The following is a 27,255-nucleotide window of genomic DNA, read 5'->3' on the forward strand; positions in this document are numbered from 1 at the left end:
CCCCCCGCCCCCCCCCCCCCCCCCCCCCCCCCCCCCCCCCCCCCCCCCCCCCCCCCCCCCCCCCCCCCCCCCCCCCCCCCCCCCCCCCCCCCCCCCCCCCCCCCCCCCCCCCCCCCCCCCCCCCCCCCCCCCCCCCCCCCCACCCCCCCCCCCCCCCCCCCCCCCCCCCCCCCCCCCCCCCCCCCCCCCCCCCCACCCCCCCCCCCCCCCCCCCCCCCCCCCCCCCCCCCCCCCCCCCCCCCCCCCCCCCCCCCCCCCCCCCCCCCCCCCCCCCCCCCCCCCCCCCCCCCCCACCCCCCCCAGCAATATTATAAGTGTATTGCTTCCTACCATCACTGTGTATGCAACATCCAATTATCTACAAATTCATCATGAGAATTTTTGTCGAAAATGTTTTGTCTGAAGTTATGGATATTTTAGATTTATTGCTACTCATCTGACACTTTGTATCTATATCTATTTGACAATGATGTAGACCATGTGATCATCTGGTTGCACGTGTTCATCTTAGAGATTTGTCTGTCCTAGCTGTGTGACTTGTGAGCTATTTTTGCCATTGAAAATGATTTCTGATCATATCTTGAGTTTTGACTGAAACAATGTTTGTAGCTTATTTTGTTATAATTTTTGAGCAAATTCTCAGTGGTAGTAGAGGATACTAAATGTTATTGTAATTTTTTTCAGCTACTACTGTACTACTACTGTGGTAGGGCTCTGCACTTTAGTGCTTTTATTTTATTTGCAATATAATTAATAGACATTCAACTAATTTTGACATGTTTACACAAACAAAAAGGACTGTATAATTGTTTCAAATTTCACGAGTTAAATAATCATGAAACTAAGTAATGATTACTTTATAAACTATATTCTTTTCTTGCAGTGAAGGATAAAATTACTTACAAAGACTGTCCACCTATAAAACTTATTCAATTGGTTTCACATTGGTTGGCCAATAACCCAAACTACCTGACCTCATTGCCATTGTCAGCAGATACTAGGGGATAACATTATACTTCTGTTTTTGGTCTCTCAACCTAATCGTAATTATAGCAATGGTTCCTTTAACTGGACGACTCAATGGAGTGTCTTAGAACCTTTAATTCCAGATTCTAATCTAATCCATCAACAGTTAATACTGTAGATGGGTTGCTCAGTATCGTACTGAAGTATCAAGATTTCATGCTAATCTTCTTGCGGCTGTTATTTCTCTTACTGAACCATCAATTAGAATGAATCTTACTGCAAATGATCTTGCAATAATGGTAACTACTATACTAGATTTACACATGGGTTAGGAAAAGATGAAAGAGTTGCTAAGCTAGAGATACACTGGATCGATTGGCTCAAGTATTACAAATTTTTGTTACACATTAATGCTGTCACATTGAAACCAGGTTTTTTTTATACTTTCTACTTTTTACTGAGAATTTGAAGTCATTTGTTTTGTATAAAAATATGTACTTATTCTAGACATTGTCCTTTATTTTTTTCTGCTCTAATTTGTAGATGACCTGTTTTCTATTATGTCTCCTCTTCCCAAAAACAGACTACTAACTCTTGTATGTACAAATTACAGAAAAAGTTACAATAAGAAATGAAAATACCATATTTTATTTATTTATGATAATAACACAATTATAATACAATTCCAATCTAAAGAAATGAACTATGAAGAAATGACAATGCTAACTGATGTCTACAGATTTATCTTTCTTGTCACTCAAATCTGTTTTGTTTAGCAGCATTAATGCTAGAGAAGTGGCAAATGAAATAATGAGAAGTGAAATAAATTTCTTAGCTGATTGAAGTCTGCATCACGCATAGAAACGCCATCCTAGATAAGAGAACCATATATTAAGTGGAGCAGAATCAACTGCAAACCACCAAGTGTTAAACCACAAAATGGAGCTATAGTACATATTGTATCAAAGCCAAACAATATCTGAGAGCTACTCTCCGACAAAGACCAGGATTAGTGACTGACATCATACGATAACCACCTCGAGAATAATCTGCCTCTGTGGCTCCAACTTAAAGCATTGAGTGAGGAAATTGCCATGCATAGAGTACTGCTCCTAATATCAGTGCAAGCTGGTGATAAACTGCCAGTACATGCTGTCCAAACCCCATACTGGAGGGATAGCACCTACAACTGATCCCACCCAAGTGTTAGTAATACTTAGTCGTTTCATAGGTGTATAGATAGCACTATAGAGGACTATATTAAAGATTCCTAGAGATGCAGTAAGAGGATTAACTCCTAACATAAGAATGGCTGAACCAGTTATCCCTGAGACTACACCAAATGACATTGCATGTAGAGGACTAAAGAAGAAATGGGCTCAATGAGCAATAAGTATGGTATTACAGACCTAACTTGTCCTCTGACTAATACACGATTTCTTGTCCGAGCCATTTGAGAGTCAATGGAACTTCTATCCACTATAGAAGGACATCATCACAAATAAACTAAACGAAATACTTTACTTGATTGAATGTATTTGCTGCAGCAGAGCAAAGTGCTGTACCAAGACAACCACAAAGAAGAATTGTAGATGAGAAAGGAGCAGGAGCCATTGCATAACCAGCAAGAGTTGTAAGAACCACTAAAGCTATTGTACAGAGAAACAGAGACTGCAATCTCCAGTCATAATACTACTTACATGTTAGTCGATACTTGGAGAGTTGTTAAGTATATATATGGTAGTTGTTTCAGCTGTATACGTTGCTCTTTCCACTCTTCAGATGTGATAGGATCTTCACTAGTCAGGGTATCTTTATCCTCTATATTTAATACTGAGACAAGGAGGAGGAGAGGTCACCTAAATGTATACAATGAAAAACAGACATCACAATATATTACGAATTAGTTTTAATATAGAAATACTATAATCAATAAATATGATAAAGTCTTTCATGTTATTAAATAATATTACAAACAATAGATTTAGATATATCTTACATTTACTTAGAGTTAAAAGGTGGACGTGTAATCTTTAAAGCTCTGACTTCCTCTTCTTCCTCCAGCTGGTGGTGGGAGTGACATTGCTACTGTGAGTCCTGAAATGACTTTGAATGAGAGGATGAGAGATTATTCCTTTGTGTTGTCTGGTTATATTAGGAACGAATCTAGCTCTACAATGTACTGTACAAAGAAAAAGAAATGAAATTTAAATATGTACGAGATAGAAACACTAACTGCAAAGTAACTCCATCTTGTAAGGTTAAAGGTTAATATATATTCGAACAGGTGCTAGTGGGTGGAGCTTCAAAATGGGTAAGAAATGATATAGATTTGTGTTACTTTATTTCTTATATTAAGAAATATAAAAACTGAAAAAAAACAAGGTGGAACTGGATTATCATATAGAGCTACCACATTTGTAATAAGTATGGTCATTGTGACTTTACCTAGTTAGGAAGATTTGGTCTTTGAATGCCTAGGAATGAAACCATCCTTTGAAGATTCCACTTCATTTTCTTCTAGTAGCTTAGTAATCAAATCTGCTGCAAGAGCTTGGTCAGCACAATCATCTTTCTCAATAATGTTGCAAGAATCTCTAAAAATCCTATATTCAAGAAAAGTGTTTTGTTTAAAGAGTGGTTCATGAGTACTTTCAAATGTCCAAGCATTTCACATCTACTAAAAGTAGTGACAAATTCTGAGTATTTATTTGAGTAAATAAATAAAATATTCATCACACGCTTTGGACAAGTAAACTCCTCATTGTTGTAATGTTCGTTTATTATTACATTATTAAATGTTTTTGATGGAATTTTATATCTAGTACCATTTATATGAACAATTTTTTCCAATTTTGGACAGTTATTCTTACAATTATGCAGTTCTACATTCAGAGAGCATGTTCGGACTATATATAATGATTACAGCAGTGTAGTCAACATTCATATTGTCATAATAATGTCTGTGTCATCATTAATTTGAGTATACAAGATAAATACTTGGGATTACACAAAGAGAAATTCTTTTTCATTATTTCTCTTTGCCATCAATATATTGATTGATTGGGACATTTGCAGATAGTGTCGATAGATGTAGTGTCTGGCTGATTTTGAGCCACTCCTCTAGTTGACTGTTTAAGTTGAGAGAATACCTTCTTGCAGCTAATTGTCTTATGAAGATAAGACACTCATGTTGTATGAGGAGAAGCCTTGGGTTGATGTTGCATTCATGATCATATCAAGCACTTATTGAACATTTTCATTGCTTCAGCATATTGACAGTACAAAAGGTTAAAGAATCTGTGGTATCATCTTCTTCCTTTGATTCTCTTTCAACATTGTGAACTGAATCTCACTGCTGAACTTGCTCCATAATAATAGTCCTAATAGTATTATAGTTATTGATATGGGCGTGACTTTACAAATACGCAAATTAACTGAAAACTATACACAAAAGGTGACAAAAATTAATGGATATTCAATATGAGTCTATCTTTAAAAAATGAATTTTTTCATAGTTTTCATGAACTTTTGAGCCATAGGTTCAGTCATTCTGCTCTCTAGTTCTTTAAAGGCAAGAGTGTGTTCATAGTGAAAGAGGTTTAAATGCTCCATTTACGTTCTCTTCCTATCAGAGGTGTTGTATTACAAGGTACAACACATATACCAATAAACCGACGACCAAATTTATCATGATCATACATAGCAAGAAGAAGAATAGTGTCATCTTGTTTGAGCTGTGAGGGATCAGCAGTCCTAATGATAAGTATTAAATATATATTTAATTGACAAAATGTCACTACTAACAATTCAAATGTCTCATTGAAGATTGGATCTAATGTCTGCTTCTGTACAGTTGTCCTGAGAGATTTGTGTTTAAATATTGTTGCTGGTAGTAGGTACAGCTTGACATAAGGGTCACTTTTTTTCCTTATTAATATTAGTAACAATTATACAAGATTAATAATTAACTTACCATTACGATTCAGTCCAGGTATATGCTCAGCAAACAATACTTCAACTATTACTGCTTCTTTGTAGAGTCATAAATATGACTTATATGAGAGAACACCAAATTGATCTTTTGATTGAGCCTTCAAATATTATATAATTTGTATAATTGTAGAAGTATATATACAAATAATTTTTTTTCTAGAAATGAAGTAAATTGTAGGGATTGTAATATCAGTCTAATACAAGAATGCAAACAAGATATAGTGATGGCAATTGTATCATCCTTACATAATAGCACAGGCATAGAATGCAACAACATATAATTATTAAGTAATTTTTTTCTATGCTAATCCTTTTCAGTATGTCTTAGTTAATAACATCACAGACATCACTGTTACAGGAAGATATAGCTAGGAGCTTAAAATTATTCCATCATGGATGAGTTCTGAACAAACAGGATGTCCTCCAGAATACAATATAAAAGTTTGTAATGATACTTTCATTTTGGTCAATGCATCATAGCTAAGCTTATAGTCACTGGGTTATCAGTTATACAATCTTAATTTTTAGGTGAAAATCAAAGTAGGAAAGTCCTATACTTACTGCCAGAAGAGGACTATGGTTGTAGATCTATTTTTGTCTTCATTAAAATTAACTAATTATTCATAAAATGGCTTGTCTAAGATAGCTCTTGATAATAAACTAATGAAATCACTACTTTTTCTCTCTGAAGATGGTGTCCGAAAACTTTTATGGTTTACTGAGTTATTGGAGCTCTAAAACTAAGGAGGCAGATGAAAGGTGAACAAATCCAACATTTGAACAGTGATGTCTGTGATGTTATTAACCTATAAACTAAGACATAATGAAAGGATTAGCATAGAAAAAGTACAGTAAAGAATTGAAAGATTTGATCACTTTTGAGGGAAATATTCATTTGTTGTCTGTCAATACGTGTCATAGAACAATCTGTACCATCCCTATATATAGCTACATATGCACTGCTTCTGTGTGCCTGATAGCAATATTTTAGTACCTGGTTGTTTTTCTTAAATCATGACAGACCTTCTTTTATAACATCTTGTGTTGGTACAACACGAGAGATTTAGTTTATCCAACAAGATCTACAAAGAAACTTATCATATTTAATAACTTTAGCTACTCACCTTTGTAGTCCTCTGTCTCCAGTTCAGTACGTGATAATCCATTTCCATCAGCTTCAAAAAAGTCACCAAGTGTAGTTAGAGTTACTCTCAAGCGTTTATAATTATGATGATTAACAGCTGATTTGTGTGATAATTTGATATATTCTCCCTTCAATCCATTGATAATATCAAGCCATATGTCCTTCATAATACTGGTATAAAATAGTAACAGTACTGTATATATATAATTATTTGTTACCTTAGGAAGATTGGAGTCAATAAAGCTTGTCCCAATTTACCCATATTAGTAGCAATATAATCCAACAGTGGCTCGAATGCCTAACACATAGTATTGATATTATGTTGACATCTCCTGACTTAACTAACTTTGTCTGAAGGCATATCATCACTAGCTTCCATAATACAAGGCATAAAGCCAATATACTTATGACAACTATAGAGACAATGTTTCTATCTCTGTATATATATATATTACCCCACCTTTTCTTTGATGATCTTCACTATTGAATCAATTTTTTTGAACATGTCTTCATCAGCACTATCCAATACACCAACATCAAAGTACGAGCATGTTTTGCTAACTTTGGTCCTTCAACTGTTTTGTCTTCATCCAACCATTTATAATAACCAGTAAGTCTAGCTCAGTTTCTATGTTTTTCAACACTTCCTTAACATGATGGATGTTGTTTAAGAGTGATGCAAAGCTAAAAATATCAGTTCACAATACACAGAGGTTTGTTTAATTTACTTTGTCAGTGACTAGAAACAACCATCTTTATCACTGTAATATTCGGGTTTAACTTTATGAAAAATCAGCTCAGCATAGTAGTAGACAGTTCACACAGGTTCTAAATAGTAGATTATTTATAATATATTCACAGTGATGTTTACCTGAACAACTGCATAAAGTAACCTATAGACTGTTCTCTGTCTGGCCACTTTACATTATTCCAGAAGGAATTACCTAGTTTAATAGTACTAATCTATATCTAAGTTAGATTTACATACTTGCACAAAGAAGGCATGAGCATCCACAGCAGAGGATGAAAAAACATGTGCTGTTTGTGTACTCAGCAATATGTCTAATTCAACAGCTTTTAACAACCCTCTTTGGCTTTAAATTGTGCAAGATGTATCCACTTCAAAAAGAAATGATTAAACCACAGATGGTAGAGATAATTGCAAGCTTAGTAACTTGTTGCTTTGTTAAGTACCTATTTAAGTGAGAAAAAAAGAGTACATTATTTGAAAGGATAGATCAATGAACTAAAACTGAACTAAATAGTATACCAATGGATGTGTTGGCAATGGTAGTGAGACTTACTCTGAATTAACATAGTTAGCAAACACAAACAGTTCTTGAAATATTTGATAATTTCATATGTAACAATAATAATATCTGGATTGTCTTCTTCAAATTCAAATCGACTTTCAACCTCACTATGTAGCTATGTACAGAGTTAGGAAATGTTAAGTTTAGGTAGGACTAACCACTTTATCCAAAGAGGTGAAGAAAGGAGAGAAATAGTCCACACCCACTCTAGCAAGGTAAAAGTCACTGATAAATTGGTGGAATGTAATCTTATACTTACTCCATAAAGATAGGATGAATGTTATTATATCCTTGTTCACACTGTTTTAAACAATGAGAACACTGTTTTTTAAAGGCAAGCATGTTTTCCATAACACCCTATGTAATTATAGTTAGAGAGGTCTTACACAGTTACAAAATACTACACTTACACTATGTGCTGGCATTAGATTTCTTGACAATGTCAGTATCCATTGTGGAACAGCAGTCTAACCAGTTAATGTAAATACTAATATAGTAACAACTATTGATAGTACCTGTATAGCTGATGTCAATAGATGATCATAATTTAGATCATCTGGATGTTTTGAGCTTTAAAAACTTAATCTGATAAATTTTCATAGAGTACCCTTTAACCAAAATTATAATAATAACTGTGACAGATTATTATTTAAAAATCTTCCTACAATTGCTTTTGAAGATGTTAATGTTATGATAAAATATTAGATCATGGGGAATTTTTTTTTTAGTTATACAAAAAATATCAAAAGGCAGAATATTAAATTAGTAGTCTACAAGGTTGAAGCTTTATCAGCCATATCTATCATTGTAGTACTCAATAAAGATACAACAATAAATTTTATTGGTTGTCATGTGTATCAACAGTTAAATTTTATTAGTTCCTTTACACTGTATGTCATATACAGCAAATAGAATAAAGTAATACAAACCAAAATATCTATATAATATATAGATGTGGTAATATGTGGTTCAAAACAATTAGGCTGCATGAAACCAAATAAAATAATTCTTATAAAGATACATCATGATAACCTGTAATAGTAGTGTGACAGTATATACATTACCATGTATATAACACATGGTCCAAAAATCTTAGGGAGTGCTGTCACATAAATTTTATGCCAGGATATACTTATACCATATAGAGGAGAAAATTGGTGAAGGTTTTTATTTTGGGATTTGCCAATTTTTTGGCAAATCAACCTGTTATCATTTGTACTAGAGTAAATAGAAGTGGGCTTACTGGAGGTGTTTCTGTAATTGCTTGATGTCATCATCTAACTTCAGATTGAATATATTCAAGTGATCTTTCACAGGTTTATTATATATGAAGCTAAATCTTTAAGATTCTTATGAGAGTTAGAACCTGTATAATTAAATATTGCAAAGTGTGTGTTGTATCTGCCACTTAAAGTGATTATAAACAAAGTGATATAAAAATGCAGAAAAGGCAGGGGATAACACTGCCTATGTAGGGATTACTCAGATTATCCAGTGAAATGAAAATCACTTCAGCTGATCAACCCTCTCAATATTATGTTGAGTTGAGTTCTACAACACTGAAGTGACTGAGTCAACAGTTAAGTATCCCAGTGAAAACTTAATAAACATTGAATTTCTTTGATCTTTCTAGTTGTGGATAACTCAACTAAAAATTAACCTGATGTTGAATGTAACTTTGCTCAGTGACTAAAGTAACACAGTTAAAACATAGTGCTTGATATATAGCTATAAGAATTATTTGAATGATTCAGTAACCATTTTGTCAGGACAATCTAAGTTGACTCTTATATATATATATTTATATAGTCCATTCTATCTACAGCTGTTCTATTTTGTAGAGTTAATACAACTATAATCTTTTACTATCTTCTTATCATTCTTAGCAATAGGCCAACTTTAGCTATTGATCTCTGCATTCTGCTTCATTTTTTAAACAAATGACTTGCATACATGTTTAAAACACATACCCATGATGGAGGTCCAGATGTACCATCAGTAAAATCCTGTACTGGTGTTCCTTTGATACTTCTCTCTGAGTCAGGTATTTTCAGCTTCATAGTGTGCTGTATATTTTGTAGTACATCCAATAAAGCAGTTATATCAATACCATATGCTTTATTATAGTCCAAGAGGACAGACAAACGACTAATAATTAATGGGTGGAGTTTTATATAGATGAAGGAAAAGTAATGATACTGATAACACTTACAGTACAGATTGCTGTAATGGAGTAATGCGATGAAGAGAGGAATGTTGAGTCAATAATTTTTCAGCAACGGGTGGTAAAATGGCATTCCAATGTCTAGTATATTCTTGACTGTCCTACATTTACAAACAGACTATAAATTAGGTACAAAATGTAATACAAACTAACTTTTTTACTCTCTGCTTCCATGATGCATTGCAGTAGCTGTTTATAACATAAGAGAACTTCATGTTCAGATTTAGCCTCCTACAATTATACAAGATAACTTCCACTCATTTATACATTTATAACCTTCTTTCTTGCAATATCTAACCAGACTGTTAGTGTTCCTCGAGAATGTTTTCCAGAGTGAGATAAGACATCAAATGTCCTTTCTCCACCACCAACAGGGGAATGCTAAAAATACAAAATAACATCAAAAAACACCATAAAGGCGACTATCCACTATATATATATATTATATATATATATATTAAGCAAAATTCATCTTTTGGCAGATTATAGTTAATGCCAATAGAACAGAGAGTACCTGTAACAAAAAGATTACTCTGCCAAGAAAAAATTTTTTTTTAGGGATCAGCAAGTAATCTTCTGAGTCCCTTCACTATGTCTTTGCGAGTTTTGTCAGAGTTCCTATAATAATTCTTAAGTAAGACAATTTTACAGTTGTACTTACCATAGTTCAATAACGAGATATTGATCTTGGGGATCAGTAATATCTCTATATATAGATGTCAAACTAAGCTTTAATAGTCACTATACTTACAGTTCAAATGTTTCATTCCATTCTGGCTCTAGTGTTTTCTCTTTTACACTAGATTTGTAGATGTTATTAATTTGTTGCTGTTCTTCCAAATCTTGTAAATTATCATGAACTGCCATAAAATCAAATTGCTTTTTTATCAAGAATTGCAAGTAGACAACAAGGGTCTGAAAATGGAATTATCTTCATTATACTGGAATTGAAATTATTTTCACACATGTACATGCATACACTTGCGCACACATACATGCATATCCTGTCAGAAACACACAAATTAAGGAATGAAATTGGTTGTAAATGTAAACAGATATATTGCAGTAATAGTGATAGATTTGGGTGTTCATTTGTCCAATATTTCAAGTCATAGGGCTGACTACCATGTACAAGATATTTCATTGCTATATCAATTAACTCTCATCACTATTCGCATCAGAAAAACTGGAAGCTGAAGGTCATTTAAAGATGAATGATCATGAACTAACTTACAAAGCTTTAAAATGGATAATGTATAGTGAATTTAATGTTATCAAACCGACAGGTTTTAAAAATGTTTCTAAATATATATATATATATACATTGAAATTTGCGATCACAGATCATCATTATATCATCATTATATGTGGTTTGTAGCATTGTTACTGTATAGAAGGAGCATGCATTACATTAAAGACTGCTTACATAGTTGCTTAATTACATGTGTTTACCATGTTGGAGGTCAAATTATAAATAGAAGAAATCCATTGTCTAAATCCTGATCTAGCATATACTTAACATAAGCTCTTTATAGACTGACTACTATGCTTATAAGTAAAGTAAATGAGTCATAATCCTATACCTAAATTGGAAATTGCAAATATACAAATTTGACCTATACAGTATTTCACTATATAAAGTGATTATCCAATATATGGTTACACAAGTTGGTGTACAAATCAAATTGTTTGATGCAATAAAAGTAAACTTCATGTACAGTTTTTTTCATTTATGATAATAAAGTGATGGACCAGGGCTGTTACTATGTAATTCATGCACACACTTCAATGCACTTTGTAGAGGCACATACAATCAAAATGTAGATGAATTGGTTTAAACAACCAATTTATTTTATCAGTATAACTTAGGCCTTGTAGTTAGTATATAGTTATTTCTGTGGGTTAAAGTGGTCTATATTACTGCTTCACTTAAGTTATAACTGCTCTTAATGGCCATGTCTTTGACCATAAAATGGATATAAAATATATGTAATTATTCATTCATGATCATCAATTTCATATAGGGTACATACACACTGTAAAAATTAAATTGTTATTTTAACAATTACTTTGTAGTTTACATCAGTGGTTACTATGGAATATAAAATTTATGTGAATTACTCATTGCGTAATTTGTTGACATTTAAAAGTACCAACATTACTGAGAAATTACACAATGAATAATTCACAAAAATTCTATCAATGTAGACTACAAAGTAATTGTTAAAATAACAATTGAATTTTTACAGTGCAGTCATCCATTTTTCTTGCTTTAGTATTCATATTGATAGACATAGTAAACTAACAAAGTAACAGCAGGCATACACACACAAGAATTAATCAACTATGTATATTAATCAACATGTCTGTACTGCATTAATATACATACTATTAGTATCTTTTGCTGGTATCCCATTTGCTTTAATAACTGAAAAAAGATTGTTCATATGACACAACTATAATCAACCTATAAACTTACGTTTACATTTCAAGATAAGTGCTCTCTCCTATAAAAAATATACTTAACAAAGTACTGAGATATGTTCCATCTTACTTCGGTAGCTACATTTTTTGCAATTTCATCAAATGAGGCAATTTTTCTTCTGTTGTTTTAAAAATCTAATGGAATTATTAAAGCAGAACCATAAATTACAACACTAGTTTTCTAACTGGTTAAAATTGCAATCAGACTGATTGATTTATAATTTTCTACTACTGAACAAACTCTGACACAAAAACAATACTTACAAGGTATTTTTATGGCATACAAGATTATTAAAATAATTGCTTTACCTGTTTAATGTAATCAAAAGTTGCTTTGTTATCCTGGTCACTATGTAGTCGCTCTAGATCATAAAATAACTTGAGTGTGTCACAACATACATCCTCTATCTACAAGATACACACAAGGTCAATATATTGTAAAGTAACAAGTTCTAACAATACCTGACCTGATTTGGTAATAGTTCATGGAAGGCAACATCACTACCACATAAATGATCTCTCATATAGTTCTGGTCCTGTCAGTCACACAAATTATAAGATTACAATTGTAAGCAATTAAAATATAAACAGAATGTAATTAAATTCAACAATGCTTTTGGATTACAGTAAATGTTTTACCACTCTCATTACATATAATATAATTTAGATCTTTATATACTTGTTGAATTGGTGATCCTTCAACAGATGAAAGTATAGTACTGTCATGATCACTTAAAAGATGGTTACTATCAAATCTGGCAAAGGAGATGAGACATACATAACTTTTAAAGGACACACCCACACTGCTAATATTGATGGCCATTTAATACATCAACTCGTTCTTTGAGTTTCATGTCACTCATCAGTTTTCCTTTGATGTGATGATGGTTAGTGTTTAGTAAATAGACATCATACAATGTGAATGCATAATTATCATTTCCTCATTTATAATTAACTTTCACTCCAATAGTTATCTAGACTAATGACTTCATCTTATGGATACTAGTGTTTACATCATACAAAGTGAATGCATAATTATCATTTCCTCATTATAATTAACTTTCACTTCAACAGTTATCTAGACTAATGACTTCAACTAATTGTTTATATGACTTCCTAGCAAACATTTTACAGATACTAAATTGATTCTTCATGCGTATGGCTATAACAGATATTATCTTACACAGTCCACATCACCACAATAGAAACTAATGAGTGTCATAGTCATATGTGAAAATTGTTATAAATTTAACAAGTTAAAATGACAAATCACTTTTAGCGGGGATAAACAATATATATAATACTCAACAAACTGACTTGTGAATACGATCTCCTACAATTAGCTTCAATTGCTTTCGTAGATTCAGTTTTTTCATTTTGAATTCAATGACCAGCTCCTTAATCAAAAAGTCTATGAAGATCTGGTTTTACAATGGTTGTTGTGCTGTTTCAAGTACACAATTGTATTTACTACAGATATGAATCAATGACTACAAAGGTGTCTTGGATAAATGTTTCGTGGCTTTTTTTCCTGCATGTGTGTTACAAATAACATTCATGATCAATGTGGTTGTTGACTACAATTTATGGAATCTTAAAATTTGGATGCAAAAAAGATTGATTGTAGTGTAAAACAATTAGTGTACCCTAAAATTTATGTTGACAAGTATTTGAAGGATATTTGAGGTTAGTATACTTCAGTATAGTGTCACAAAACAGGCAAACTTTCAAGGTTCTAGATTGTCTCTCAATGAAGATCAAAGATGTCCCCAGTTTAAGAAGTAGCTCTTCAAATTAGTTTCCTTCTTAGTTCAGTGTAGCGAAGGTCCTTGTAATCATAAAAGTAACATTAAATTACCAATTTCTAAGTAACAACATTAACTGACTTCAAAACGCTGAACTACAGCTGTTGTGAGCATGAGAACAAACGTAAAACTTCGTTTTCTGATTACTTTTATAGAACGCTTCCTGTTAACTCAGAATTTTGAGAGACTACAGGTTCGAATCCAGATTAGTGATTTTGTCTTTTAAAGTTGAGTGCTGATAAGTACACGCAAATTTTTTATTGTTACCGACTTACCGTTGACTTCTTTCCAAAATTCATTTGTAAGTGTAATTGTGTTACAATTAAATAAGCCATTAATAGTGTATGAGATAGAAACACTAAATCCATCTTGTAGGTTAAAGGTTAATATATATATATATTATCCATGGATGCACTGCACGCCTGTACAATAACAAAATAAAGCCATAAGAACTTTATAAATTAAGATATCAATAATTTTATAATTGCATAATTGACTTAATTGATATTATCTATTAATAACTTACTTGAGTATATTACCCTTGCTTTTCTACCTGGCTTCTGGCAAGTAAAATGGAATTTTGGTTGTGTTTCATTTTTCTTGCCAGGAGCAACAAAATTGTTTACAGTAAATGGTTGTACTTCTTCTTTTGTACTTGTCCGTGTAGTTAGTATGGCTTTATATAGAGAGAATTAATTGACTGGAGATATGGGTGGACACCTTTGTTCTCAACAGTTAGTTTACTTAGAACTTAATGCTAGTTGAGATGTGGGATCTATACAAATAATAGATAATATAAAATTTTAATCATAATACCAACAACAACCTGTGTCGCAATTCTCTAGGTGACTGATTCAAGATTGTTGCCATTCCTTCATTGAGCATTATAGGTTTTTCATTACTGCTATTACGTTGTTGGTTGTTCAGCATGTGAAGTGCATGAAGATGCTTATAAATATGTTAAAGAGGTCTGTTGACATAGTCATAGCATTCACAGCTATACAGAGGTTCAGACAAGCTGGTTTAGAGCATTTGAACTGACAATGGTACCAACCTATATGTCAGTAATTGGTATTTCAGTTCCTTGTTTTCCAAAGAAGGAATTCATTCCATAAAGCAAACTCAATTTTCTTGAATACCTATTATTTTATGAAAATATGTATTATAGATTAAGATTTGAACTAATTGAAGGGATGGCTTTGAATCAAGGCAATGTTTAGAGTATTGGTAATAGAATGCCATACTTTAGTGGGAAATTAAGTTGAAATTGAGTTTTCTGGCTCAAGCTCCGAAGAAATAACTAGTATGTTTGAGCCAGCATCTCGGCCATAATACATCCAGCACCCACATATCAACTGGAGGGCAATAATTTCGTTCACCCAAGAAGAGTTCAGGAGGACGATACCACAATGTTACTACTCTGTTAGTGTAATGTTGATTTTGGCTTTTGTTTAATGCACGAGCTAGTCCAAAGTCCGCAAGCTTCAGTTCTCTGATACGTGTCATCAAAATATTACATGACTTCATGTCAAGATGTAGTATGTTATTGCCATTATATAAGAAAGAGCATTAAAGAGTTGTTGTATAATATTTTTGATTTCACCCAGAGAGAAATGGACTTCTTTACATTCAAGAAGACCAGCCAAATCATGTTAACAGAAATCCACACCAAGTAAATACTTCCTTTGTCTCTATTATAGGAGTAGCTGTAGAAAAGATGTAATCATAACAGCAATGGTGTCTTTGTGTGTAGTAAGGGTTACCTTTGGCATGACATATTTCAACCAAATTGATGATGTTTTTGTGTTTTACTAGCTGTAGTATACGTATTTCTCAATGCTGTCATCAGAAACTAATATTAAGGAAATTTATTAATAACATGTACATAATTATAGTAACCTCAATATAGTAAGTATTAGTACTTGTCTAGTGCCTTACAATACATTTGACAGTTAGTGGAAACTAATAGGTTAGCTCATTAAGTTATAACTAGTTATTAATTATAAGACCATGTTGTTAGCACAAACTACTGTCATTATTAGACAATATTTCAAAATATTACACTATACTTCATCCATGTGTTGTATGCTCATTGCAAACTAGTCTGTTTTCAAGTGCAGGTGTATTGTAAACAGAAAGAGGTAGGATACCCACAGATCACATTATGTGGTCGTGTGTACTACATGGAGTAAACATCATGACTATATTAACTCTGAAAAATGTCATCACATCAACATAGGTGTAGGAACAGGGGGGGGGCACAGGGGGCACGTGCCCCCCCCCCCCCCCCAATATTTTGGTATATTGTGAGATGGTTTCACAATCAACTGATTTAGATTAGCCACTTTTCAATCCCTATCCTCATAATACAATTTACAGCTGTAGATGCACATTTTATGGTAAAACATTTTAAAAATTTTTGTCAGTATAAACGACCAGAAGGTTTATTTTGGTTGTTTTTGAAATACTTCACTGTTAAACTAAACAATGTTAAAATGTTACATATGTGCCCCCTGAATGGACAAAATTGTTCCTACACCTGTGATCAAGTGATATTATATACACTGTGGATTGAGTCCTAGCAGATAGAAATATGCTTTAATGTAACATTAATTAATACAGTTACATTCCAAATAATTAGAATTTAAGGCCATTCAAATATTGCCAGAATTACTATAAATGTTTATACTTACCCCCTTTTTTCTCATTGTCCATACATACTTTCTTTAAAGCTACAAGACGCCTGTCTTGCGATCTCGTGCCTTGAATACCTCCCTAAAAAATATCAAGATTCAATTAATTTATAGATGAAACTTATATTTATTCAAATAAAAGATCTTTCGTGTTCATGACTTACCCAAATGTTCCTTAACCAACTTTAGCTAGTTTTTTCATATTTAGAGACTTCTGGAAAATTGGCAGAACCATGAACTGGTCCAACTGAACTGCTGCTCATCATGCTAGAGCTCACCTTTGACCAAAGTTATAATACAAATCAGTGTTACCGATAGCCCAACAAACACTGCTAAATTTAGCACATGAGCAAGACTTTTAGCATCATTTTAGCACTAGAAATATATTAGCACATTTTTAAACATTTTTAGAACTTTTTAGCACTATGTCTAAAATACGTCCAACTGTGCCATTGAGTAATTACAAAGGAAGACTTATCTCCTACAGAGGATTGTACAAAATTTTGCCCTCCACCTGAAATGATTGAACTAATGAGCTCACAGAACTAAGTAAACTTGATAGTATTATTTCCTGGAAAAAAATTCATTTTAGCGTATTGGGTGGGGTATTTTGGATGACTGTCTAGCATAATATGATCTGTGCTATTGGGTGGAGTTTCAAAATGGGTAAGAAAAATAAAAAGCAGCAGACTACTCTTCCTCAAAGAGAAGTTTTTATGAGAATGAATTTTCTCTATCAAGTAATGAATTACTCAATGTATCGCTATGTATTTGTATTTTGTAGGCAGCAATAGCTGTCCTCTCACAAACTCAAATCAATTGCAATTGTCCAAGATTTTATATTCATACAATGAAATCTATTAGTAAAAAGCTAGTCTTAAAATGTATGACTGCTACATCACAGTACTATATTATTAATGTTATATTCTAGGGACCCAGCTATCAAACGGAGTATATGCAAGTCCTGTGATACTCTATTGATACCAGACTTACTAGCACTCAAAGAATAAGAGGTAACCATCTATTTATTGTGATGTAAAAATTGATATCAACCCCTTGTTAAAAAATTATTTTAAGAATAAAAATATTTTGTATGTAAATTTTTTTTGTTTATTAACTGCTTTGTTTATAAATAGTATTTGTGATGTAAGTAACTCATTAAAGCATTACTTGTTACCAAAGAAAAAGATTTTAAAGTATTGGATTACATTTGGCAGACCATATTTATTTTATTTTTAACCTATTTTTTAGCTCATCGTGAAAAACATATAGTTGTTCGATGTTTAACATGTGGTAAATTGAAACGATTTCTAGCTCGTAGAGATTTGAATTGTGGTCAGAAAGAACTGAGAACATTGTTTAATCATGTAGAGCTAAAATAAGATTACCACAAGAATAGAGAATATAACATTTTGTTAAATTTTTGATGAACCAACTAAGTATTTAATAAAAGTCTTCAAGTTCAGGGGTCTCCCCACTTTGTTTACCAGTATTCTGTGTGTTGTCGATACAAATCAGCAACCTATTACAGGAAATGACAAAATTATTACAAAGTATTTTTTAATTTTACTTGTTGACTAGTTGTGGCCTGTTCTGGTTTCTTGTCATCTCTTATACGCAAGAAACGAGGAGGAAATCTAAGGGAAATACCTTTTTCAGGATCAACCTATTTCCAATAAAACAAGATCACAGTCACTTAAGTCCATTGACACTTACAATACCAGCAGCTGCTGGGTAGACTGGTGATATAGAAAGATCTTGCAGTCTTGACTTCCCAGACTTGAACTGCATCAAAACCAGCGATCAGGAATGACATTATCACTATAAGAGTAGTATGGTTTGGGTGTGTTCATAATGTGATTATTGAAAAATTCAGTGTGTTGATCTAATTGATCATCTTTGAAACCAGTACCAATCTATAGATAGAGAAAAGAGATATAGGACTAAAGGAGACAAGAAAATAGATTGGAAATACACAAAGAAAGTCATACCAATGCTATGAAATAGTTGGAGGTTGTATACCTTACAAATCACTTGAAATTCTTCATTCTCTGCATCAAAACAGGCCAACAAAAAATCCACCATATTTTCCCGTTCTTTTTCCTGTTCCATGAAATCCTCCAACAACTACCAAATCCAAAAGTATCTCCCACTCCATCCAAGTAATCTTTCTTGAGCTGGGAGAGACAGTGACTATAATCTTGAATCACAAAACAACTTACTTTCAACCAGTTGTGTGACCGTTTTGCTATCTCATATGAAGCATCCTTGTCGAGTGTCTTGACCATTTAAACCTTCACAATATCCTATATACACAAAGGTACAGCATATTGAGTTGTACCATTTACATTCATGTATGTTACTAGAATGTAACCATTGTTCTAACTTTTATAGATTCTTCCATAAAGGTCTGAATATCTTCAATGTTATTTGTGTCAATGGCTTGAACAAACATGAACTCTGAGATACAAGTTATGAACAATAAAAGTAATGCAATTTGTAAAATGATAACTTACTCCTTCAATCTCCTTAAATGAAGATTTCAGCAATTCTCTTCTTCTTCTGAAAGTCTCTCGAACTAGACTCTCTCCATTTATGTAAAGGAGATCAAAAAGGGAACACACAAACTTGTACTTTGATATCACTAACATTAGCATCCTACAGAGGAGATGTAAAATGATCTTTAAACAAATCAATTTTACCTTTCTCTTTCTAGTACTGAGAATTTGAAATGGAAGTATCTGTTTTTCTCTCTATATCCCAAGCTACAGCTTCTGCATCGATCACAAATGACCACACCCCTTCATTAATTACTTTTGGCATACGGGGCAATGATATCTGGATACTGGAAGTATTATTTTCTTGATTCCGGCTATATATTTGAATCTCTTTGTTCTTTTAATAAATGAATCTATAGTTGTCAGTAACCACACCCAAGTTGTTATAAACCACACCCACCTGAGCTCTCTCTCCATCATACTTCCATTCACAACTGAATTCAGCTTGATCAATCTTTGAAGTACTTCCTGGATACCTTTAGTAGGATGAGCTAACATTGGTTTAAGTGGAATGCCAGGAGTTAAAGAACAATGAGATGAGAGATTATCTACTCCATGTTCCAGCAAAGCTGGTATAAGAATATCGTAGTTTGGTAATTCCACTAAAAAAGGAGAGGAAATGAGATGTGAGTGAGTGAGTTGAAGCCATATAAATGCTTTGTGCAAACCCTACTAATATCTAGATATCATATACTAATGAGGATAATCACTAAGTTAAAACTCAATACCAGTATGCATTCTTGACAATGGCTGTAGCTGATTCTAATTCTTTACGGAATTTTTTCAGCATTAACCCCTGGCTAGCATCGGTAGTTTGTGGGGCCATTCTGTAAAAATACATATACTCACAGATGTCAGTTTCTATATGTATACCTTTACTAGGAGGAGTATGGACTATGGCATGAGCTAAAGCAGTAAGGACAGATTGCTCTGCTAAACCAATCCTTAACTTCCCTTCCAGTGACCTAAAATGAGTGATATTTTATTTAATAATTATAATTTGATTATATTTACCTAAATCAAATACTTTGTTTCAGATTGCTTACAAGCTACAAGTAATGTTTTAATAATTTCTACTTCTTGTTCTGAGACTAGAGAAAATTGTAAATATTATAATTTAATAATTAGATACTTACAGAATGACCAGTTAATTTGGCGATATCTGTTAGTTTATTAAATACACTACAACAGTAAGAGGAGGAGTGTAAACATAGTACGTGAGTGGTCCGACTTCCTTCTGCTACCAAACCAAGATCACCTTTCTCAGCTACTTCAGCTTTAATCTGTAGAGGATTACGACCTAAAAGATTAAAATTATAATGTGATCCACAGTAATATAATTAAACCTGTGGCACTGGAGAGAGCTTTAATAAGAATATTATCACCAATAACCAAGCTCAACTCCTTCATAAGCAGGACCCAGCTATATGAAGATTATAGATTACTATCAATTGGTGTTAACCTACTTTATTTAGACCAAATACACACACTTGACTGTCTCTTGTGGAGACAAAGTTATCACAGAGCGCAGAAAGTTAGCTAATATGCCAATGATCTTTATTTCTGGAAACAAAAAAAACCAAGAACTTAATCAACAACTTTTTATACCTACCTTCCAGTTACTTGTTCAATCTGTTCAAAAGTCTTAGCAATGGCAAGATAAGTACTCTAAAATAGATAGGAATAATATAACTAAAAATCAATGTTAACATTAGTTACTTTTGATCTTTACTCCAACAAGCATCTTCAATAGGATCATACTGTGTCTTAGATGGATCATATTGAGGACATTTTTTCAGCATTAGTACTCTTGTAAGTGCCAGTAGTACTTCTCAATAAACTATCACAAATATAGTGTATGAAACAAGCTTTTTTGAAAAGACACAAACCTTATATATGAACTAAATAATGAGAGTGTTTAAACTAAACAAAAATTTGCTATATTTGGCTGCTATCATAACGAGAAGCTAAGCGAGCATGCAGTACAAGGATAAAATCAATCATTAGCACAAGCTTCTCCGTGAGGTAGCAGAGTGGCGCAGCGGGAGCGTGCTGGGCTCATAACCCAGAGGTCGATGGATCGAAAACCATCCTCTGCTATCAACATTTTTTTTTTATTACATTGAACACTTTTTTTTCATCTTTTTACCTTGACTTTTCTTTACAGAAACGGTTCCTGTTACAAAAATAACTCGCAAATAATAGAATGTGATCTTACTTGACGCTTCTTGTAGGTTTTTGCAACCAGCTTGTATGTTACTATCGAGAGAAGTTAGTTTGTCTTCATGTTGATTGTGTCTGTCTGTTTCTTTGACTGGTATTAACTCCTGTTTATTTTCATTTCCTTGCTGTGTTTTTTCTTCGTCATCTTCACTCTGAGTTGTGGTGTACATTTTTCAATACTTCTTCTTTCATATCAGTAGTATCTTTAGAGACCTCACTTTCTATTTTTGTTTCTGTAACTGAACTATTTGTTTCCATGTTGTGTCCTTTTTAATCTTCTTAGTTGCTGGAGACCAAAACGATGAAGGAGGAATACAGGCTCTTTTCCAGTGTGTTTTCTCGCTATAATTTATGTAGCATGAGGAATGGTCATAAGATATTATTTTATTAGATCATAAAGTTATTAGCAGGAGTGTATGACTGTCAAAGACAGTAATGTACTCTAGGTGCCATGTTTAGACCTGTTATGGCAAAAACAGTCCTACCCCAGGCTGATCTGAGGACCAATTTTGGTAGCCAAAATAGTTCCTCAACTTTTAGGCTAAAAGTGGTCCTCTTTTACCAAAAATATTCCATTCAGGCTATTCTTTGCAACCAAAACTGGTCCACTGTGGCCCATGCATTGACTACAATTCTACAATCAACAATCAGAAAAACCTCTACTCTCAAAACCAAAGTGACTACTTGTACAACCAAGACCTACCTGTTGCTCTCTTGGAGGAGTTTTAAGTAATGTCATATTCCCATCAATAGAGACATGTGTTTCTCCTTTATTGTTGTCTATCTTCTCTTCTCCAACTATATCAGTGCATTTATGACTAGTGATTGGCTAGATTCTGTGTTCATTTGCTTTAACAGTCCTCCTCCTCATTGTCACTGTCAGTTATAACACGTCGTTTCTTAGCAGGTCCCTGAGTAACTATTAATGATTCTTCATCTTCTTCAGAAACTGTTCCAGACACACCTTCATCATCACTAGCTGAACTTTCAATCTTTACTTCATCCTTCTTACTGAAGAAGTTCCTTATATTAGAGTGTGCAATATCATTTCGTTGTATTTATTATAGAAGATACTTACAATATTCCTTTCTGTGGCATTCTACGGAATCTAGATTTTTGTCACCAGTGTGAGTTATCAATTCCCGCTAAAATGGGCGGGAATAGCCTATTACTAAACGCCACGAATATATTAAATAATTGCAAGCCTTTAAATGGTCAATGTCGTCAACTTCATCTCAGTCTTGGTGGAATCAAAATGGCATCTTTAAATCTAAAAAAAAGCAGTTCCATCTAAACTTAGGCGATCATATTAACAAGTAAATTGTTTAAAAATAATTTATACATATGATTGTAGGCTCCTTTAAAGATATGTTGTATATGCTAGTTTATTTTTCCTTTTTTCTAGATTTGATAATGACCATATTTTAATTGACAAATCTAAAGTTTCATATGTTAGTGAGTCTGAAGAAGTTGAACAGGTATATTATATATGTGTGTGTGTGTTTGTATATATATAATTATAAGGGTGGACAAACAACCATTTAATAAGTCATTGCAAATAAAACTTTCATTATAATTAGATTAAAGTCTGTTTATTTTATATAAATATTTGGTCAATATAGTAATCTTGTTTCAAATTTTTGATAGGAGGACAGTATGAAAGATCATACATGTGGTAGTGATATTACCTTCCACGAACTGTCACTTAGTCAGGTATAGTTAGAACTTGTTACTGCACTTCACTTGATACAGTTATTGGGTTTATTAATATTTTACAGATAGAGGATATATGTCTTGATACTCTCAAGTTATTTCATGATCTAAAACCATTACAAACTAGCCAGGATAACAAAGCAACATATGATTACATTAAACAGGTATGCATGACAATTATTTTTGTAACAATATTTTGCCATTATAATTTGATAATTAAAGAGACATTTGAATTACTTACTGCTACTTTATCTGAGTTTTTAGGGCTATAAAATTAATTATTCCTTTTTATTCATTTCACTGTAATTAGTTTTTAATATAGTGGAAGAGAAATTTGCTTCATTTGATGAAATTGCAAAAGACGTAGCTACCAAAGTAAGATAGAACATGTCCCAGTACTTTGTTAAGTATATTTTTATAGGAGAGAGCACTTATCTTGAAATGTAAACGTAAGTTTATAGTTGATTATAAATGTTATATCACATCTTTCTTCAGTTATTAAAGCAAACAGGTTACCAGCAAAAGATACTAATGGTATGCATACTAATACAATACAGAATGTTGATTAAAATATGTAGACAATACCAGGATTATGGAACAAATGACAACCGAATTTATTATTACAATATCTATTTGCATTAATAATTTCACCAATTTTGTTCTTTAATCCCTTTTCCTTTGGTGTGCGTGTATGCATGTGTGTGTGCATGTGTGTGTGTGTGTGTGTGCGTGTGTGTGTGTGTGTGTGTGTGTGTGTGTGTGTGCGTGTGTGTGTGTGCGTGTGAGTGTACAATGTATGTGTATGTACAGGTATGTGTGCAAATATTCATTTAAATTCGAATATTATTTTGTTTTCAGACCCTTATTGTCTGCTTGGTATCCTTGATAAAGAACACATTGAATCTAAAGTTGTTCGTAATCTTAATCTACAAGATTGGGAAGAACAGCAACTCATTAGCAACATCTACAGATCCAGTGTAAAAAGAGCAGACACTAGACCCAGAATGGAACGAAACATTTGAACTGTAAGTATATTGGCTATTAAAGCTTAGGTTTGATGTCTATATTATAGAGATATTACTGATCCCCAAGATCAGTATCTAGTTATTGAACTATGGTAAGTAACACTGTAAAAGTGTCTTTACTTAAGAAATATTATAGGAACTTTGATAAAAGTCAGACAAGCAAAGTGAAAGCTTTTCAGAAAACTATTTGCAAATGCTAAAGATAATTTTCTTGGCAGAGTATTCATTTTGTTACAGGTGCTTTATATTCTATTATCTATTATTTCTGCCAAAGACTATTGAATTTCTCATAGCTAATTTTAGATATAACTTCTACACTATTTTTTTTGAAGTGATTATCTAAAATATTCTTGGTATGCTATTTGTTACATAATAGCACGCATTCATTTTGTTGATAAGATACGATTAACATAAATTTCTTTAAATAATAATTTTATATAGTATGTGATATCATTTTATTTTTAGTATGCCCCTGTTGGTGGTGGGGAAATGACATATGATGTATTGTCTCACTCTGGAAAGCTTTCACAGGGAAGACTAACTGTCTGGCTTGATGTTGCTAGAAAGAAGGTTAAATAAGAGGAATGATTGAGTAATGTTATCTTATCTTTAGGAGGCTAATCTGAACATGAAGCTCACTTATACTACAAGCAGTTACTGCAATGCATCATGGAAATAGAAGCAAAAATGTTTTAGTTTTTATTGTATTTTGTACCTAAGTTATAGACTGTTTGAATGTAGGACAGTCAAGAATATACTAGACATTGATGCCATTTGCCATCCATTGCTGAAAAACTATTGACTCAACATTCCTCTCTTCATCGCATTACTCCATTACAACAATCTGCACTGTAAGTGTTATCAATATTATTACTGGATCCTCATATATTTAAACTCCACCCACTAATTATTAGTCCGTCTGTCTGTCCTCTTGGACTATAATAAAGCATATGGTATGATATAACTGCTTTATTGGATGTACTACAAAATATACAGCACTATGAAGCTGAAATACCTGACTCAGAGAGAAGTATCAAAGGAACATCAGTACAGGATTTTACTGATGGTACATCTGGACCCTCATCATGGGTATGCTTACACATGTAGTATGGTATGTGGCCTGTGTGTGAGCTAAAAGAGCAAGTCTTTCACACTGTATAGTTGTATATGACAAGAGAATTTAATGAAATACTTTACAACTGTAAATTGCTTGCAGCATGTATAAACTATAGCACATTAATTACCGAATTATTAGATCTGAGTTGATTAGATTGGCCACATAGTATGATATTACAATTTTGTACTTTTCAATTTAACATATAGTACTTTATATGATTACTTTGTGTGTTAAAAGTATAACTTTTATTAGCAATACATTTTATGTACTTTGTTATAATATCCACACTTGTATTTTAAGACACTATCAAACATCTTTGTACAGGTTATAATCTAGTTCAAAAATCTCAAGATTTAGCTTCGTATATAATTAACCTGATGAAAGATCATTTGAAATATATTCAATCTGAAATCAGACAATGGCATCAAGCAATTGCAGAAGCATCTCCAGTAAGGCCACACCTATATTCTATAATATAAGTGCATTTTTTTGGCTTGGTATATACTTCATGTTGCAGGTCTTTAAATTATATGTTTGTATAATTATGTTCCCACACTACATTTTCAGCTTGTGCTACTTTCTATTTCCATGTGTCTTCATTGAAAGTTTTATAGTAATTATTATAATCTTTATTTAAAGGGTATCTATGACGTTTACCAGATTCGGCTTTTTAAAGTTCGACAACATCCAGAAGATCTAAATTATAAAAATCTTTTGACATCAGCTATACAGGTACTATCATGTTATTGTTACTATATTAGTATTGACATTAACTGGTTAGACTGCTGTTCCACAATGGATACTAATATTGTCAGGAAATCTAATGCCTCCACATAGTGTAAGTGTTGTGTTATTTTTATACTGTAAACCCACCTACCTAATATATAGGTATAGAGGAAAACATGCTTGCCTTTAAAGCACTGTGTTCTCATTGTTAAAACAGTGTGAACGAGGATAAATAACATTCATCCTATCTTTATGGAGTAAGTATAAGATTACACTCCAGCAATTTATCAGTGACTTTTACCTTGCTAGAGTGGGTGTGGACTATTTCTCTCCTTTCTTCACCTCTTTGGATAAAGTGGTTAGTCCTACCTAACTTAACATTTCCTAACTCTGTACATAGCTACATAGTGAGGTTGAGAGTCGATTTGAATTTGAAGAAGACAATCCAGATATTGCTCTTGTTACGTATGAAATTTATCAAATTTTTCAAGAAACTGGTTGTATTTGCTAACTATGTTAATTTCTGAGTAAGTTTTTAAAAATATATATATATATATACATATATACATGTATTTTTTATTCGGTACCACTCCTGTATTCATTTATTTAATATACCTAGGTTTTTAAGAAAGCAGAAAGTTGCTTAAGCTTGAAATTATCTCTTACCATCTTTGGTTCAGACCTTTCTTTCAAAGTGGATACATGTTGCGCATCTATAGCAAAGGAGAGGCTGTTAAAAGCTGTTGAATTAGACACTATTGTCAAGTATACAGACAGAGCATCTTTCTCATCCTCTGCTGTAGATGCTCATGCCTTCTTCTTGCAAGTATGAAAAATTTAAGTTAGGCTTTATATCATCTTTTTTGTACTAGGTAATTTCCTTCTGGAATGATGTAAAGTGGCCAGACAGGGAACAGTCTATAGGTTACTTTGTTGCAGTTGTTCAGGTACACATCATTGTGAATACATTATAAATAATCTACTATTTAGAATCTGTGTGAACTGTCTACTTACTATGCTGAGCTGATGTTTGACAAAATTCAGCCTGATTATTATATTGATGAAGATGGACATTTCATAGTCACTGACAAAGTAAAATAACACTATTACACAATCCTCTGTGTGTTATGATCTGATGTTTTTAGCTTTGCATCACTCTTAATAACATCCATCATGTTGAGCAAGTGTTGCAAAATAGCGAAACTGAGCTAGACTTACCTGCTTACTATAAATGGTTGGATGAAGAAAAAACAGTTGAGGGACAAAGC

At 33.0% G+C, this 27,255-nt stretch overlaps 1 protein-coding gene, 1 non-coding gene and 3 pseudogenes across 2 annotated transcripts in view; 1 reads left to right on the forward strand and 4 right to left on the reverse strand.

The window, feature by feature from the left end:
* Window positions 1–1,753: 1,753 nt before the first annotated feature.
* LOC121391147 lies at window positions 1,754–7,423 on the reverse strand (annotated as a pseudogene).
* Window positions 7,424–15,232: 7,809 nt separating this feature from the next.
* On the reverse strand, window positions 15,233–16,891 carry LOC121391148 (annotated as a pseudogene).
* Window positions 16,892–17,106: 215 nt separating this feature from the next.
* LOC121391149 lies at window positions 17,107–21,576 on the reverse strand (annotated as a pseudogene).
* On the forward strand, window positions 21,211–21,283 carry Trnam-cau. Its single transcript has one exon. It is a non-coding gene; the product is annotated as a tRNA-Met (tRNA).
* A 681-nt stretch (window positions 21,577–22,257) lies between the features above and the next one.
* Window positions 22,258–27,255, reverse strand: part of LOC121391150 (uncharacterized protein MG328-like) — a 55,041-nt gene continuing 50,043 nt past the window's right edge. Inside the window, exon 10 of the mRNA XM_041522872.1 lies at window positions 22,258–22,429. Within this exon, the coding sequence (XP_041378806.1) occupies window positions 22,258–22,429 (172 nt within the window). The remainder of the gene's footprint in view (window positions 22,430–27,255) is intronic.

The sequence above is a fragment of the Gigantopelta aegis genome, unplaced genomic scaffold (assembly GCF_016097555.1).
Source record: "Gigantopelta aegis isolate Gae_Host unplaced genomic scaffold, Gae_host_genome ctg1809_pilon_pilon, whole genome shotgun sequence".
Taxonomy (NCBI): domain Eukaryota; kingdom Metazoa; phylum Mollusca; class Gastropoda; order Neomphalida; family Peltospiridae; genus Gigantopelta; species Gigantopelta aegis.